This window comes from Saccopteryx bilineata, chromosome 4 (genome assembly GCF_036850765.1).
Source record: "Saccopteryx bilineata isolate mSacBil1 chromosome 4, mSacBil1_pri_phased_curated, whole genome shotgun sequence".
Classification (NCBI taxonomy): Eukaryota; Metazoa; Chordata; class Mammalia; order Chiroptera; family Emballonuridae; genus Saccopteryx; species Saccopteryx bilineata.
In genome coordinates, this window is record NC_089493.1 from 242,693,889 (window position 1) to 242,712,160 (window position 18,272).

An 18,272-nucleotide genomic window follows, 5' to 3' on the forward strand; every position below is an offset into this window, starting at 1 on the left:
AAGGAATTCTGTAACTATCACTACAATTAATTTTGGAATAGTGTCCTTATCTCAAAAAGAAATACCTTACTCTGTAGCTATCATCCTTCACCTCACCTCTCCTCCATTACCTCCAGCTCTCAGCATCCACTAATCTACTTTTTTCTCTCCATAAATTAGTATATTCTGGACACTTCATAAATATGAAATTATATAATATGTGCTATTTTGTGACTAGGTCCTTTCACTTAGCATAATAATGCTTTCAGGGTTAATCCACATGGCAGCATCTTTTTTTTTTTATAATAATTTTATTTTTTTTAATGGGGTGACATCAATAAATCAGGATACATATATTCAAAGATAACAAGTCCAGGTTATCTTGTCGCTCAATTATGTTGCATACCCATCACCCAAAGTCACATTGTCCTCTGTCACCTTCTATCTAGTTTTCTTTGTGCCCCTCCCCCTCCCCCTTTCCCTCTCCTATTCCCCCCTCCCCCCTGTAACAACCACACTCTTATCAATGTCTCTTAGTTTCACTTTTATGTCCCACCTACGTATGGAATAATGCAGTTCCTGATTTTTTTTGATTTACTTATTTCGCTTCGTATCATGTTATCAAGATCCCACCATTTTCCTGTAAATGTACAATGTCATCATTTCTTATGGCTGAGTAGTATTCCATAGTGTATATGTGCCACATCTTTTTTATCCAGTCATCTATTGACGGGATTTTTGGTTGTTTCCATGTCCTGGCCACTGTGAACAATGCTGCAATAAACATGGGGCTGCATGTGTCTTTACATATCAATGTTTCTGAGTTTTTGGGATATATACCTAGTAGAGGGATTGCTGGGTCATAAGGTAGTTCTATTTTCAGTTTTTGAGGAACCACCATACTTTCTTCCATAATGGTTGTACTACTTTACATTCCCACCAACAGTGTATGAGGGTTCCTTTTTCTCCACAGCCTCTCCAACATTTGCTATTACCTGTCTTGCTAATAATAGCTAATCGAACAGGTGTGAGGTGGTATCTCATTGCCATTTTGATTTGCATTTCTCTAATAGCTAAAGAAGATGAGCATCTTTTCATATATCTGTTGGCCATTTGTATTACTTCCTGGGAGAAGTGTCTGTTCATATCCTCTTCCCATTTTTTTATTGGACTGTTTGTTTGTTTGTTGTTGAGTTTTATGAGTTCTTTGTATATTTTAGATATTAGGCCCTTATCTGAGCTGTTGTTTGAAAATATCATTTCCCATTTAGTTGGCTGTCTGTTTATTTTGTTATCAGTTTCTCTTGCTGAGCAAAAAATTCTTAGTCTGATGTAGTCCCATTCATTAATTTTTGCCTTCACTTCTCTTGCCTGTGGAGTCAAATTCATAAAATGCTCTTTAAAACCCAGGTCCATGAGTTGAGTACCTATGTCTTCTTCTATGTACTTAATTGTTTCAGGTCTTATGTTTAGATCTTTGATACATTTTGAGTTAATTTTAGTACAGGGGGACAAACTGTAGTCGAGTTTCATTCTTTTGCATGTGGCTTTCCAGTTTTCCCAGCACCATTTATTGAAGAGGCTTTCTTTTCTCCATTGTGTGTTCTTGGCCCCTTTATCAAAAATTATTTGACTATATATATGTGGTTTTATTTCTGGACTTTCTATTCTGTTCCATTGGTCTGAGTGTCTATCTTTCTGCCAATACCATGCTGTTTTGATTGTCGTGGCCCTATAATAGAGTTTGAAGTCAGGTATTGTAATGCCCCCAGCTTCATTATTTCTCTTTAGGATTGCTTTGGCTATTCGGGGTTTTTTATACTTCCATATAAATCTGATGATTTTTTGCTCTATTTCTTTAAAAAATGTCATTGGAAGTTTGATGGGAATTGCATTAAATTTGTATAATGCTTTGGGTAATATAGCCATCTTGATTATATTTATTCTTCCTAGCCAAGAACAAGGTATATTCTTCCATCTCATTATATCTTTTTCGATTTCCCTTAACAATGCTTTATAGTTTTCATTATATAAGTCCTTTACATTCTTTGTTTTGCTTATTCCTAAGTATTTTATTTTTTTTGTTGCAATCGTGAAGGGGATTATTCTTTTGAGTTCGTTCTCAATTGTTTCATTGTTGGCATATAGAAAGGCTATTGACTTCTGTATGTTAATTTTGTATCCTGTGACCTTACTGTATTGGCTTATTGGTTCTAGTAGTCTTTTTGTGGATTCTTTGGGGTTTTCGATGTATATGATCATATCATCTGCAAAAAGTGATACCTTTACTTCTTTTTTCTGATATGGATGCCTTTTATTTCTTTGTCTTGTCTGATTGCTCTGGCTAGAACCTCTAGTACCACATTAAATAAGAGTGGAGAGAGTGGACAACCCTGTCTTGTTCCTAATTTAAGGGGAAAGCCTTCAGTTTAGTGCCATTTAATATGTTAGCTGATGATTTATCATATGTGGCCTTTATCATGTTGAGATATTTTCCTTCTATACCCATTTTGTTGAGTCTTAAACATAAAATTGTCTTGTATTTTATCGAAAGCCTTTTCTGTGTCTATTGAAAAGATCATGTGGTTTTTCTTCTTTGTTTTGTTGATATAGTGTATTACATTAATCGTTTTACGTATGTTGAACCATCCTTGAGATTCTGGGATGAATCCCACTTGATCATGATGTCTTATTTTTTTAATATGTTGTTGTATTCGATTTGCTAGTATTTTGTTTAGTATTTTAGCATCTGTATTCATTAGAGATATTGGTCTGTAGTTTTCTTTTTTTGTGCCATCCTTGCCTGGTTTTGGTATGAGGGTTATGTTGGCCTCATAAAATGTGTTTGGAAGTATTGCTTCTTCTTCAATTTTTTGGAAGACTTTGAGTAGAATAGGAACCAAGTCTTCTTTGAATGTTTGATAAAATTCGCTGGTATAGCCATCAGGGCCAGGACTTTTATTTTTGGGGAAATATTTAATGTTTTTTTCTATTTCTTCTCTACTAATAGGTCTGTTTAGGCTTTCTGCTTCTTCATGACTCAGTCTAGGAAGGTTGTATTGTTCTAGGAATTTATCCATTTCTTCTAGGTTGTTGAATTTAGTGGCATAAAGTTTTTCATAGTATTCTACAATAATTCTTTGTATATCTATGGTGTCCGTGGTGATTTCTCCTCTTTCATTTTGGATTTTGTTTATATGAGTTCTTTCTCTTTTTTCCTTGGTAAGTCTTGCCAAGGGTTTGTCAATTTTGTTGATCTTTTCAAAGAACCAGCTCCTTGTTCTATTAATTTTTTCTATAGTTTTTCTGTTCTCTAATTCATTTATTTCTGCTCTGATTTTTATTATCTCCTTTCTTCGGCTGGTTTTGGGTTGTCTTTGTTCTTCTTTTTCTAGTTCCTTAAGGTGGGAAGTTAAGTGGTTCACTTGGGCTCTCTCTTGTTTGTTCATATATACCTGAAGTGATATGAACTTCCCTCTTTTCACTGCTTTTGCTGCATCCCATAGATTCTGATATGTCGTATTGTCATTTTCATTAGTCTGTATATATCTTTTGATCTCTGCACTTATTTCTTCTTTGATCCATTCATTTTTTAAAAGTATGTTGTTTAGTTTCCACATTTTTGTGGGATTTTTTTCCTCTTTTTTGAAGTTGAATTCTAGTTTCAAGGCTTTATGATCAGAAAATATGCTTGGTACAACTTTGATTTTTCTGAATTTGCTGATGTTGTTTTTGTGGCCCAACATATGGTCAATTCTTGAGAATGATCCATGTATACTGGAGAAAAATGTATACTCAGTCACTTTGGGATGAAATGTCCTGTAGATGTCTATCATATCCAGGTGCTCTAGTGTTTTGTTTAAGGCCACTATGTCTTTGTTGATTCTCTGTTTGGATGACCGATCTAAAGCTGTCAGCGGTGTATTGAGGTCTCCAAGTATGATTGTATTTTTGTCAGTTTTTGTTTTAAGGTCAATAAGTAGCTGTCTTAAATATTTTGGTGCTCCTTGGTTTGGTGCATATACATTAAGAATTGTTATGTCTTCTTGATTCAGTGTCCCCTTAGCCATTATGAAATGGCCATTTTTGTCTCTGAGTCCTTTTGCTGTCTTGTAGTCAGCATGATCAGATATGAGTATTGCTATGTCTGCTTTTTTTTGGATGTTATTTGCTTGGAGTATTGTTTTCCAGCCTTTTACTTTGAATTTGTTTTTATCCTTGTTACTTAGATGAGTTTCCTGTAGGCAGCATACACTTGGATTTTCTTTTTTAATCCATTCTGCTACTCTGTGCCTTTTTATTGGTGAGTTTAATCCGTTTACATTTAGTGTAATTATTGACACTTGTGAGTTCCCTATTGCCATTTTATATCTTGTTTTCTGTTAGTTTTGTGTCTTGTTTGATCCTTCTCTTTCCTTTTTCTATCTTTTGTTTTTATTTGGTTGTATTCCATACATCTTTCCTCTGTTGCTATCTTTTTTATCTCATGTGCTTCTGTGGTGGTTTTTTCAATGGTGGTTACCTTTGAGTAATGAAAAGGGTCCCTACCCTGTTCATTGTAGTGAACTATTTTGTGAGTACTTTTGCACTCCATCGTCCTTTGCTACTGTTAATCTCCATCTTCTCCCCCCCTTTCCTTTTGTTGTTATCACAGTTTAAATTTGGTTTTATTGTGTTCTTCTTGGAGCTTTTACTTGTGGCTCTGGTTTTTTTTTTGTTCTTTGTATCTGATTGGAGAACCCCCTTTAGTAATTCCTGGAGTGCGGGTTTTCTGATGATAAATTCCCTCATCTTTTTTGTATCTGTGAATGTTTTAATTTCTCCTTCATATTTGAAGGATAGCTTTGATAGGTATAGTATTCGTGGCTGAAAGTTCCTCTCTTTCAGGACTTTAAATATTGGGGTCCACTCTCTTCTATCTTGTAGAGTTTCTGCTGAGAAATCTGATGATAATCTAATGGGCCTTCCTTTATATGTTGTATTCTTCTTTTCCCTGGCTGCCTTGAGAATTTTTTCTTTGCTCTTGGTTTGTGTCAATTTCATTATGATATGCCTTGGAGTAGGTTTGTTGGGGTTAAGAAAACTCGGAGTTCTGTTTGCTTCTTGAACTTGAGGCCTTAGTTCTTTCCACAGGCTTGGGTAGTTCTCATCTATTATTTGTTTGAGTATGTTCTCCATTCCATTTTCTCTCTCTTCTCCCTCTGATATACCTATTATTCTTATGTTGTTCTTTTTGATGGAGTCAGATAATTCTTGTAGGGCTATCTCATTTTTTTTAATTTTTGAGTCTCTTTCTTCTTCTCTCCGTTGTGCCTCAAGTTGCTTGTCTTCTATTTCACTAATCCTCTCTTCTATCTGACCTGTTCTATTAGCTAAGCTTGTTACTTCGTTTTTCAGCTCGTGGATTGAGTTTTTCATTTCTGTTTGATTTGTTTTTATAGTTTCAATTTCCTTGGACAAATATTCTTTGTGTTCATTGAGTTGTTTTCTGAGCTCCCTAAATTGCCTTTCTGTGTTTTCTTGTATATCTCGGAGGATTTTTAGGATTTCTATCTTGAATTGTCTGTCATTTAGCTCCAAGGTTTCCAATATATTAAATTTTTTCTCCATAGATTTTTCCTCATCTAGCTGTTACCTCTCTTTCTTTTGTATCCATGATATTCGATTTTCTCTTCCTTAATGGCATCTGAGGGTGGTTTTGTTGATAGTATTAATGAGATTTAATAAAGAATAAAAAGTTAAAAAATAAAAAATCAAAGAGTTGTTTTTTTAAAAAAAAATTAATAATGAAATAAAGAAAAATAAAATAAAATAAAAATTTTTTTAAAAAGGAAATTATTCCCCCCCTCCTTTTTTCCTCTCCTCTCCTCTCTCCTCTTTCTTGAGAAAATCTTGTGGTGAACTGTGAATTATAACAAACAATGCCTGTAATGGAGGGCCTGAATTGGGGAAAAGTTTTAAAGGGGCAAAAAAAAAAAATAAAAAAAGAAGGGGGTATGGACCCACAAAAAGCAAATAAGGAAAAAATTTGGGTCAAGAATAATATGATTTGCTTTTAGGTGTTGGTTGACTAAGAGTTATGATGAGAGGAATAAGAGGAAAACAGAAAAATGGGGGGACAAATAAAAAAAATTACTATTGTACTTAGTGGAACAAGAACTAGATAAAATGGAAAGCCAGGTATAGGAGCACTGCTAGTGAGTTTAAAAGGTGAAGTAAAAAACCCCCAAAATGCCACAAACATAAGTTTGAGTCCCAGATAAGATAATTTGTTTGTTATTGAGGTTTGAATGAGAGGAGATGTAAAGGAGAAAGGAAGAAACTAATATAGAGAGAGAAAAGAAAGAGAGAGAGAGAAAATAAGAGGGAACCACTAAAAGAAGAAAAAAGAAAAAAGAGGAGAGAGAGAGAGAGAGAGTTAAGGGTTTTGGAGTGCAACCCTCATAGAGAGAAAGGAAGAGGAGAGAAAAGATAATGGGAGATGTAACACTTATGGGTAGTGTAGTTCAAGGAGAGGAGAGAGTAAGACCAGCAGAGAGTTAATTGACCAAATTGGAGGAGGGAAAAAAATATCAAGAATGAAGATAAGAGAAACAAATGAACAAATATAATAAAATGGGATAGGTTATAAAGTCTGCAGATTATTCTTGATTTTGAGAGGTTATCTTCTTGCTTTTTCTTTTCTCTCCCTCTTCCTGGTCGGTGACTCTGTACCCCGGGTTCTGCCCCTTTGGCACGCTCAGGTAGAGGTTTGCAGTTGATAAGTCTCTATGGCGATGTCACGTATTGTGCTTTAGTCTCGTTGGCAGTCGAGGCTCATTAGCATTTATAGGCTCCGCCAGTGAGAGAGTCCGTCTTCCTGGAGCCTTTCTCCTAGTCTTTCCTTCCTCAATTAGTAGCCTGATAATCCAGCTATGGGGTTGCTGCTGCCTCTGCCTGGATAGTAAGAGGCTCAAAGAGCTGGCAACTCCCCACTCTATTTCCACTCAGCACAGGGCTCTGGGTAAGACTCAGTCAGTCAGAGCTGCTAGCATAATCAGGCGGGGTTTCCGCCCACTCAAAGACCTCTGGCTTTGCCACTCTGTCCGGTAACACAGTCGGGCGCCCACTTCCGGGGCGCTTGGAGGAAACTCTCGCTCACTCTCTGCGCGCGCAGACCAGGATATCCGCCCGGCAGTCTCACGCTCTGATTGAAACCCCCAACCGCATGGAAAAGTTGCAACGTTGGAATTGGCTCTCGCTCCGTCCCCGTGTGCGGCTTTTGCAAGGCGCTGGGGCAGCCCTAGATTCCGCTTTGGCCCACACAAAGGCCCCTGACTCTGCCCCTCTGTGCGATAACACGGGCGCGCACTGCTGAGGCACTCGGAGTAATCTCTGGCTCAATATCTGCGCGCGCAGACCAGGATATGAGGCTGGCTGCGTTTCCCTCTGAGTGAATCCCCTACCAGCACGTAAAAGTTCCACCGTTGGAATTAGTTCTTGCTCCCTCCCGTGCGCGGCTTTCCCAGGGCACTGGGCATGCCCAGAGATTCCGTTTTTAGCTCACAGAAAGGCCTCTGACTCTGCCTCTCTGTGGGGTAACACGGGCACCCACTCCTGGGGCTTAGGAAGAAATCTCTCGCCCAGTATTTGCGCGCACCGACCAGGAGATCAGGTAAAATGGCTGCCCCGCTTGTCTTTCTTTGTTTGTGTTTGGCGCTAGTAATAGCTTGTATTGCCCAGGTTGCCACAGGATCAGTTTTTCCTCGGCTTGGATCTCCGTGTCACAGCCTGGTTCGGCCGTTTGTGCCGTGGCCTGGATCTCTTCACCCCCTTTGCCCGCCTCAGTTTCTATATTCACGGATCCCAGAGAAAGCCGCCCTGTTTAGGTTAGTGAGGAAGGCGGAGCATTTCTTACTCCCTATTTCCTTCGGGGTTTGGTTATATATTTAGCCAATTTTTCACTCGACCATACCTTCGGGTGTATTGCGAAACATCTGGAGGCTCCAAGGATAGGTTTTTCTGTTTCTGGTTGAAGATCTTGTTGAGTTTTGGGGGAGATTTATCAGTATCGCTTCCTACCCCGCCATTACTCTGACGTCATCTAGCGGCAGCATCTTTTAAAGTACTTCATTTATTTTTATGACTGCTCAATATTCCATTATATAAATATATCATATCTTGTTTATTCATTCTTCGGTTGATAGACATTTTAGTTGTTTACATCTTTTGATTACTATGTGTAGAGAGCCACTGCATCTGAATGTGTCTGGCCTGTGTGCAGCTGAGAGCAGAGGAAGGGCCCTGCTCCACCTTGAGTGACCTGGCAGGACAAGATCACTAAAACAACTTGACGGCTCTTTGTGCTATTGACACCAAAAGCACGGCAGCAAGCACACAGAGCCACCACAGGCTCAGGATGTTCTGATATGCTTGTACGGTAGAGCATTACATAGTTATCACCTCCACCCCCCAGCACAATACACTCTTGTTTAAGCATATAAAATAAACGGTTTTCCAGGCTCCAGGTCATTGTGTCTCCATCAGAGCACGATATCCCACCAGGCCCAAACTCTATCTATGTCTTTGTGTTTTCTTTAATCCTCCATCACCCCCACTCAGGTCTTTTTGCATTTTTCTGAAGCTGGAAACAGGGAGAGACAGTCAGACAGACTTCAGTTCCCCCGTACAGGTCGTGGCAACTATGAATAATGCTGCTATGAAATTTGTGCACAGTTTGTGTGAGGACATATGCTTTTAGTTCTATTGCACATATAGCTAGAAATAGAATTGCTGCATCATATGGTCATTCTATGTTTAAGTTTATGAGAAACTGCTAGAGTGGTTTCTAAAGTAGCTGCACCCTTTCACATTTCTGCCAGGAATGTATGAAGGTTCTGATTTCTCCACATCCTTGCCAACGCTATTATCCGACTTTTTGATTACAGCCATCCTACTAGGTGTAAAGTGGGGTCTCATTGTAGTTTTCATTTGCATTTTCCTAATAGCTAATATTTATATTAAACTCTTTTCCTGTGCCTATTGGCCAACTGCATTATCTTCTTTGTAGAGAAGTCTATTCAGACTCTTTGTCCATTTTTTTTTTTGCATTTTTCTGAAGCTGGAAACAGGGAGAGATAGTCTGACAGACTCCTGCATGCACCCGACCGGGATCCACCCGGCACGCCCACCATGGGGCGATGCTCTGCCCATCCTGGGCGTCGCCATGTTGTGACCAGAGCCACTCTAGCGCCTGAGGCAGAGGCCACAGAGCCATCCCCAGCGCCCGGGCCATCTTTGCTCCAATGGAGCCTTGGCTGCGGGAGGGGAAGAGAGAGACAGAGAGGAAGGTGCGGCGGAGGGGTGGAGAAGCAAATGGGCGCTTCTCCTATGTGCCCTGGCCAGGAATCGAACCCAGGTCCTCCACACGCTAGGCCGACACTCTACCGCTGAGCCAACCGGCCTGGGCTGACTCTTTGTCCATTTTTAAATTGGGTTACTTACCAGTTGAAGCAGAAGAAACTGGGGGTGGGTGGTGAGTGGGAGGGCACTGCTTAACCCCTGTGAAAATGCTATGAGAGAAGAGCTAGTACTTGTCAGACACAGGTGTCAGAAAGGGCAAAACATTCTGCAAGTTTCTGTCAGGTGAGGACTCTAGGTATTAATTTCCTTTCTGTCACTGAGCCCAGAGACCAGAAGGAGTAGCTAATCAGTGTGGGAGTAGGGATGGAGCAGGAAAGAGGAGGAGAGGAGGCTGGGTGGGTTTTACCTCCAGCACAGCATCAGAGCTCATGCAGCTACCAAATGAAAATCATCACTTTGAATGACATAAGATATATTTTTTTTATGTGCCTTGACCACAGGCCTTTAGCAGACCAAGTAACCCCTTGTTTGAGCCAGCGATGTTGGGCTCAACCAGATGAGCTCTTGCTCAAGCTGGCGACTTCAGGGTCTCGAACCTGGGTCTTCCGCATCCCAGTCCGACGCTCTATCCACTGCGCCACCGCCTGGTCAGGCTAGATATATTTTTTAATTGGGCAAGTTTCAAGCCTACCTGAGTAAATCCCCTGCCGAGAACCTTTCTAAAGAGTCAACAGAAAAGCAAAATAAAGTTACAATTATGTTACATGGTAATTAAGCTGCACTAGTGTTATGTCAAAAGAAAATAAATTGGATTACTTATCTTTTAATTATTTACTTGCAAGAGTTTTTTTAAAATATAATTTAGATATAAGAGCCTTATGAAATATATGATTTGCAAATATTTTCTCCTATTCTTTGCATTGTCTTTCACTGTTTTGAGAATGTCTTTTTAAGTACAAATTTAAAAAATTTTGAGGATGCAAAATTTAACTGATTTTTTTCTTTTATAGACTCTGTTTTGGTGTCATATATAGTAATCCACTGCCAAATCCAAGGTTGTGAAGATTTTGCCCAGTGTTTTCTTCTAAGAGTTCAATATTTTTAGCTTTTACATTTGTTTTTGATCCATTTTGTTAATTTTTGTTTCTGAGGAATGTGAGCAGGGTGGGATTCAAATAACTTAACAACTGGTTCTCTGCCCTAATGACCATTTTAAGTATGAAAAACTGATATACCAAAAGGTAGTTTATTATTTCATGTGTTGAACATTTAAATAAGAACAATAAATGAGGTACACAAAATTAGATTATGTTATGATTTTTAAAATATTAATGAAAAATATTAAATAATACCTGACAAAACCAATAAAACTGTTATTTAAGATATTTCAATATTGCTTCTTGATTGGTGTCCTCATTTATAATATTTTCCACCTATGAATGGAACGAACATTACTATGGGGGCTTAGAATACACTGTTGCGCAGATAAACATTTAAAAAGAGTAAGGAATGTAAATTTGTGATTTCCATGTTGGGCAGCTGCCCAGGCACCCACCTTAGAGAGAACCCTGATTACAAGTGCCATTTTAACAACTGGTTCACCAAACTCAACAAAACATTAGGTATTGGTTCTGCCGAACTGGTGAGAACCGAACTGAATCCACAATCCATGAGTGTGTGGTAAATAATTATACAGACAACTCACTACAAAAAAAAAATAAAACACGGTTTGTATGTCAAGGAAGTGTCCACTAAATTATTTTTTTATGTGGCCTTCCAGTTGTCCTAGTTCCGTTTGTTGAAATGTCTATTCTTTCCCATTTCACCCTTGATTTTGGCACTCTTGTCTCGGCACTCCTGTTGAAAACCAGTCCACCATACACACATGGGTTTGTTTCTGGACTGCCAGTTCTATTTCACTGATCCACGTGTCTATCTTTTTTGCCAGTGCTACACTGTCTTAATGACTGTTGCTTTGTAGTAATTTTTGAAATAGAGAAGTATGAATCCTCCAACTTGTTCTTCATGAATTTTCAAATTTGTTTTAATTATTTCGGATTCCCTCAATTTCCACATGAACTTTAGGATCAGATTGTCAATTTCAGCAAAAAGTGGCAGCTGGGATTCTGAGAAAAGTTGTAATCTGTAGATCAACTTGTGAGAGTATTGCCATCAAAACAATATTAAATGTTCCTATTCATAAACATGGGATGTCTTTTCTTTTGTCCAATCACTTTTAATGTACTAGAGAAATGATACCATGCAGATATGTCACCAAGGAAAATAAAAATGATATTCCTTGGTTATAGGATAATGGATAATTACAATTTTGATTTTGTTTGTATGTTTCTATATTATTCAAATTTTCAACAAGAATATCTTTTATATAACCGGATAGATGTTATTTTTAAAGAATATTCTTTTAATAAAATGAACTGTGCTTGGAAATGAAGATTTATATATATATATATGTATGTATATTTAGCAAGAGAGACAGAGAGACAGAGAGACAGATGGGGACAGACAAACAGGAAGGGAGAGAGATGAGAAGCATTAATTTTTCGTTGCAGCGCCTTGTTTATTGATTGCTTTCTTATATGAGCCTTGACGTGTGTGTGTGTGGGGGGGTGGCGGGCGGGCTTCAGCCTAGCCACTTTACCCCTTGCTCAAGCCAGTAACCTTGGACTCAAGCCAGCGACCATGGGCTTCAAGCCAGCGACCATGGGGTCATGTCTATGATCCCACGCTCAAGCCAGAGACCCTGCACTCAAGCTGGTGAGCTTCCACTCAAGCCAGCAACCTTGAGATTTGAACCTGGGTCCTCTGCATCCCAGGTTAATGGTCTATCCACTGCGCCACTGCTTAGTCAGGCTTTTTAAATATGATATATGTATTTTAATATATTGATTTTAGAGAGAGATGAAGGGGGAGAAAGAGAGAAACATCAATCTGTTTCTGTATGTGTACTGACCAGAGATGGAACCAACAACCTCTGCATAGCTGGACAATGTTCCAACCAACCCAGTTATCTGGCAAGGGTGGAAATGAAAATTCTTAAAAGATTTTTCAGGATACATGAATATACTATTCTTTATTTTGATAATTTATTAATCAGAATTTACTGATTTATTGCTATAGGACAAATATGGCGCTAGATCCTGAATGTCCGTTTTAACAAAACAAACATGATTCCTGCCCTCATGAAGGCTACAGGTAGTGGGAGAGGAAACAGGCAAACAAAGTAGCAAATAGAAATGCAACTATAGCCTGACCTGTGGTGGCGCAGTGGATAAAGCATTAACCTGGAAACACTGAGTTTGCCGGTTCAAAACCCTAGCTTGCCTGGTCAAGGCACATATGGGAGTTGATGCTTCCTGCTCCTCCCCCTTCTCTCTCTCTCTCTCTCTCTATCTCCCCCCCCCCTAAAATGAAATAATAAAAAAATTAAAAAAAAAAAGAAATGCAACTATAAATTGTAAAAAGTGTTTTGGAAGAAAGCCATTGGTACTATGATGGAGAATAATGGTGCGGTAGAGTGAACCCACTTTGATATAGTGGTCGGGCAAGCTCTCTCTAAGGCACCAACAACTGAGCTGAGGCTTGGAAACTGGATATAAACATAAGTGTTGGTTTTAGATATTTACCAGAATGTTTAAGATAGTTTCTTAAGCTGAAAGGAAAAAACAAGAAGCTTTAAAATGACAGAGGGAAATCAATTTTAGCAGAGTAACCCCACCATCTTCTATAACATAAATCAGTTCCAAAAAATTAATACCATAAAATGTGAAGTTAAGTCCCTGCACAACTAATGAAATACACAGAAAAGCCAGCTGTGGTCCCACTTGCAGCCCATACCCTGCCCAGTCAAAGGTGCAGTTTGGCTCCACCTGAGGGTAGTTGTCTGCTCCAACTTAAATATCTATGAGGATAATTCTAGGTCCCTCTGGCAGGCTGGGAGTTCCTTGGTGGAAGCAGGTATTCCAGAAATTTCCAGTCAGCAATGCCTTTTCTTTATCAACGTGATGGTGGAAGGTTGGGCCAAGAGAATACTGAAGATTCAAATCCCTACCTTTTACTTGCCTCTTCCCGAGATGGTGCCCTTGTCATTTTCCTTTCCTTATCCTTTCTCTAACCGTAAGATTTCTAGCCCATTCCTGCTTGAGAATGAGAACTAGAGTCAAGGTGGTGTTTTGGTTGTTACTTGCTTACCCAATACCCATTCCCTGCTCTTAATAACAGAATTCTAATTTTGCTTGGAGGCAGTGTAACCAACTGAATTACATGCTTCCTTGAACTCTGTTGCAATGAGGAAAAGTGATGTAGTTTGACCAATAAGATGTCAATGAAGGCTTTGGGAAAGCTCTATTTTAATAATATAGGCAACACTCATTTCAGCTTCCTTTTACACCTTCCTCCCTAGAACTTGGAGATGAGCGTGGAAACAAGCTGTCATTTGATGACTATGAGATAACCATGAGGATGAAAGCTTTATGTCAGGGGTCCCCAAACTACGGCCTGCAGGCCACATGCGGCCCCCTGAGGCCATTTATCCAGCCCTCACCGCACTTCCAGAAGGGGCACCTCTTTCATTGGTGGTCACACGCAAAGCGCGGCGTAGCTCACGTATAGTACTATTTCTGATGACTAAGGACGCACACTTCACGGCTCCGGAAGCACGTCATATCACTTGTTACTGCTAGCAGTGACAGATATGGAACCAGACATTGACCATCTCATTAGCCAAAAGCAGGCCCATAGCTCCCATTGAAATACTGGTCAGTTTGTTGATTTAAATTTACTTGTTCTTTACTTTAAATATTGTATTTGTTCCCATTTTGGTTTTTTACTTTAAAATAAGATATGTGCAGTGTGCATAGGGATTTGTTCATAGTTTTTTTTATAGTCCGGCCCTCCAACGGTCTGAGGGACAGTGAACTGGCCCCCTGTGTAAAAAGTTTGGGGACCCCTGCTTTATGTGAAGGGTGACGCATTAAAACAGAAGGAAGCTGGGCATTGACACCATGGTGAATGGCTGTCCCAGCCTAGATGGAACACCTCTAGATTTCTAGGTGAGAAAGTCAACCCTTTTTGGACTGTAGTTAGGTTTCTATGATATATAACCAACTGAAATCCTAATGGATATAGCTATTTCCATGAGCATAAAGATTAATATCTTTTGAAGAACTTGAGGTTTTTAAGGTTTTAATGTAGAAAGTACAACTCTCATGTTTAATAAAAGAGAAAATTCATAGCATTCCACACTTTATTACGCACTCTAGAGTGGTCAGTAAAGGTCATTAAACAGGGGTAGCACAAAGAAGCAGCTTTGCAGAAGGGGCTGTTTAATGCCACTTATCTTTATTTACCCCATTCCCTGAGCCATACTAAATAAACATACCTTCAGGTAAAACTGTGCTTGCTGTGTAAACATACTTCTAGAGAAATTCTTTGGTGCTCCCTTTCAATAAGATTGCACCCTTGAAATCCTCCTATATGGAATTCTGTCACAGCACAACTTCCAGGGCAACTCTGCCATAGCCAAAGATTACGGTTCATTATGGCATAAACCTTCCAACTTTGAGGCAGATGTATTAAAATGATGTGGTTCAAGAAATGATAGTTTTTCATCACTTTTGCTTCCAAAGGTTTCTACTCCAAATCCCCTCCAGTGGTCGGCAAACTCATTAGTCAACAGAGCCAAATATCAACAGTACAACAATTGAAATTTCTTTTGAGAGCCAAATTTTTTAAACTTAAACTATATAGGTAGGTACATTCCTTATCGAGGTAGCGCTGGCATGTGGTATTTTGTGGAAGAGCCACACTTAAGGGGCCAAAGAGCCGCATGTGGCTCGTGAGCCACAGTTTGCTGACCAGGTCCCATCACCACCTTAGACACAATGCCTTACCCTCTAACACAAAGTCCTCAAATTATGCTCACAGAATTCATTATCCTTCAGGGTAGACGCCACCACTATTCAAAATAATATAAACATTTGTACGGAAACTCTAGATCAGATAAAGCAACATATTAATAGGCCCAATTAGAGAAAGGAAAGGAGAGAATTTTACTGGTTTTCTATATGCACTCTTGCCCGTGTGGATTACATTCTTTTTGCATCCTAATGTGAAGACCGTAGATTATTTTTATTACTAAATATGAGATAATGGTCTTTCAAGTAGGAACATCACCACTAAACTATATGATCAATGTTTCTGAAATCCCAGAACTAAAGCAGGGACAGACTTCCAAATAAAAATCTACGTGGTGTCAACTAGAGTTACATACAATGGTGGGATCCAGCTGGTTCTCACTAGCTCAGCAGAACCGATACCTAATTTTTTGTTGAGTTTGGCGAACCAGTTGGTAAAACAGCAGTTGTAACCAGGGTTCTCTCTAAGGTGGGTGCCTGGGCAGCCGGCCAATGTGGAAATCACATATTTATATTCCTTACTTTTTAAATGTTCATCTGCACAACAGCATAATCTAAGCACCCGTACTAATGTTCATTCCATCCAAAGGTGAAAAAAATTGCCAATGAGGATGCCAATCTAGAAGCAATATTAAAATATCTTAAATGACAGTTTTATTTTTTCAGGTATTACTTTCATTAATATTTTTCATTAATATTTTAAAACTCTTATAATCTAGTTTTGTGTACCTCTTTTATTGTTCCTTTTTAAAATTCATTTTAGAGAGAAGAGACAGAGAGAAAGAGAGAGAAAGGGGGAGGGGAACAGCAGGAAGCATCAACTCTTATATGTGTATATATATGTCTTGACCAGGCAAGCCAGAGGATTCAAACCTGAGACCTTAGCATTCCAGGTTGATGCTTTATCCACTGTGCCACCAACAGGTCAGGCTTCTTATTGTTCTTATTTAAGTGTTAAATGCATGAAATAATAAACTATCTTTCGGTATATCATTTTTTTTATATTTAAAATGGTCATTAGGGCAGAGAACCCATTGTTAAAATTATTTGAATCCCACCACTGGTTACATATATATTTTCATGTCAGTACAGAATTACTCCATTTCTGATATACTTCTAATGTTTCCCAATGAAGCTTTAGAAAAGTAATAAAATTTAGCTAAGAATCAGTATAATTCAGTCAAAAGTTCAAAGTAAGTAATTGCTTTTCTAATTGTTAAAATCTTACATGTCAAAGTACCTGTTTCAGTGATCTTTTTAAAAAATGTGTATTTTGGGGGGTATAATTTCCCACTCTTTTCTTTAAGTAGGGAATGACAATCAGCAGGAAGCACCCTGGAATTTTTAAAGATCTGAAGCCTCAAGACACAGGTGTAATAGACAAAAAAATGTAATACTCGTGTATAATATACAACTGGCTGTCTACTTCCTCCAAGGCAATTCAAATTTCGGGGAGTAAGGTGTTCAGCGCCCTGTTTCAGCCCTTCACAGAAGTATAGCATGAAACATTACCATTGCCTTCTTCACCATCAGTGTCTGATAAGTGATTAAAATCTGGATAGAAGTAATTATTTTGCCAAGCCCTGCGACTTGAGCCACAACACCGCCCCTGTAGGGGATCTGGAAGCAGACACCGCAGGGGTTACAAGAGGTGGTGCGGAGGAGCCACGAGACCCCCGCCTCCCGACCCCCAGCCCCCGAGGCTCACCAGGTTAGCGCGCGGCGGCGGGTAGGAAGGTCTGTATTCCAGACTCATAACTACCCAGTTTGCGCCTGAGCGCTCCTACCCCTCAGGAAATAGGTTTAAATGGGTACTGGTGGCAAACTACACCCATTCTTTGGGTTCCGAAGTTTGTGACTCTGTGGTATATGCAAGTTCTTCACAGCTTGTTTTCATGTCCAACTCTGTCACTGAGAGTGCATCCCCATCCCAGTCCGCCCCGGGGCCGTCCACCTAGCAGCCGGACAGTTCGCTGCCTGTGCCACTGCATCTTGACACCTACGAGCCCGAGGCTGCAGAGCAGCCCCACCTACCCGGGACCAGCGGCCAGACCCGCTTCCCCACGGGCAGGAGCGCGCAGAAACCCGGGCAGGAGCGCGCAGAAACCCGGGCAGGAGCGCGCAGAAACCCGGGCAGGAGCGCTCAGAAACCCGGGCAGGAGCGCGCAGAAACGCGGGCAGGAGCGCGCAGAAACCCAGGCAGGACTCGCATCCTACAGAGATGTCTCCCAACGCCCAGACAAAGACAGCGCTGGGAAAAGTTGGACCAACTGGCAACCCCAGAAGGCGAGTAGAACAGCCCCTCGGCCTCTGTGACCGAGCCTGCGACGCGCTCTCAGGGTCGCAGCCAACTTTCCCCGTGAGCTTCTGAGCAACTTGCTGGAAGTTGGGGCGAAAGGGCAGACGAGGGGTCAAGGGCAGCGCGGAGAGGCTGGTCTCGCCCCTGCCGCGTTCGCGCACCTCCCCGAGTACCTGCTAATGTATCCGTCCCCGTCGCCGTCGCACGTCTGGAAGAGGCGCCGCATCCGCTCCTCCTCGCCGGTGCTAGACGTGTCGCTGCTGCTGCTGCCGGCGCCGCCGCTGCTGCCGCCGCTGGCGCTCCCCGCCGCGGCCGCCATCATGCGCCCGCTCCCTGCTCGGGAGGAGGAGGACGCGCGGCCGCAGGAGGAATCCGCGAGGCTCCGAAGCTGCTCGCAGCCGCGAACCTGCCTGACAACGGAGCATGCCCAGTGGCCGCCGGGGCGCTCCTGGCGAGGGATTCCACCTCTCCGGGTTTTGCCGGGACTGGGAAGATCGGCGCCCGGCAATCGCCTGAGTAGGCACCTTCGGAGAGAGGGGGGAGAGGAAGGTGTTCAGAGAGCCAAGGGTGGCAACGAGGATGCGAGAAGAGGCAAAATCCACAGGAGGCGCCCGGGAAAGGTGTCAGCTCCGTTCATCCGTCCACGTCGCGGGTCCCTCACACTTGGGGACGCTTCGGGCAGATGGCGGGTGTCCTTTTCGCAGAACGCTTCCGACTGC

At 40.9% G+C, this 18,272-nt stretch overlaps 1 protein-coding gene across 1 annotated transcript in view; it reads right to left on the reverse strand.

Annotated features, from left to right (window-relative positions):
* The window catches only part of MCC (MCC regulator of WNT signaling pathway), a 550,138-nt gene extending 532,147 nt beyond the window's left edge, over positions 1-17,991 (reverse strand). The window contains exon 1 of the mRNA XM_066274073.1: positions 17,727-17,991. Within this exon, the coding sequence (XP_066130170.1) occupies positions 17,727-17,875 (149 nt within the window). The 5' untranslated portion in view covers positions 17,876-17,991. The remainder of the gene's footprint in view (positions 1-17,726) is intronic.
* Positions 17,992-18,272: the final 281 nt, after the last annotated feature.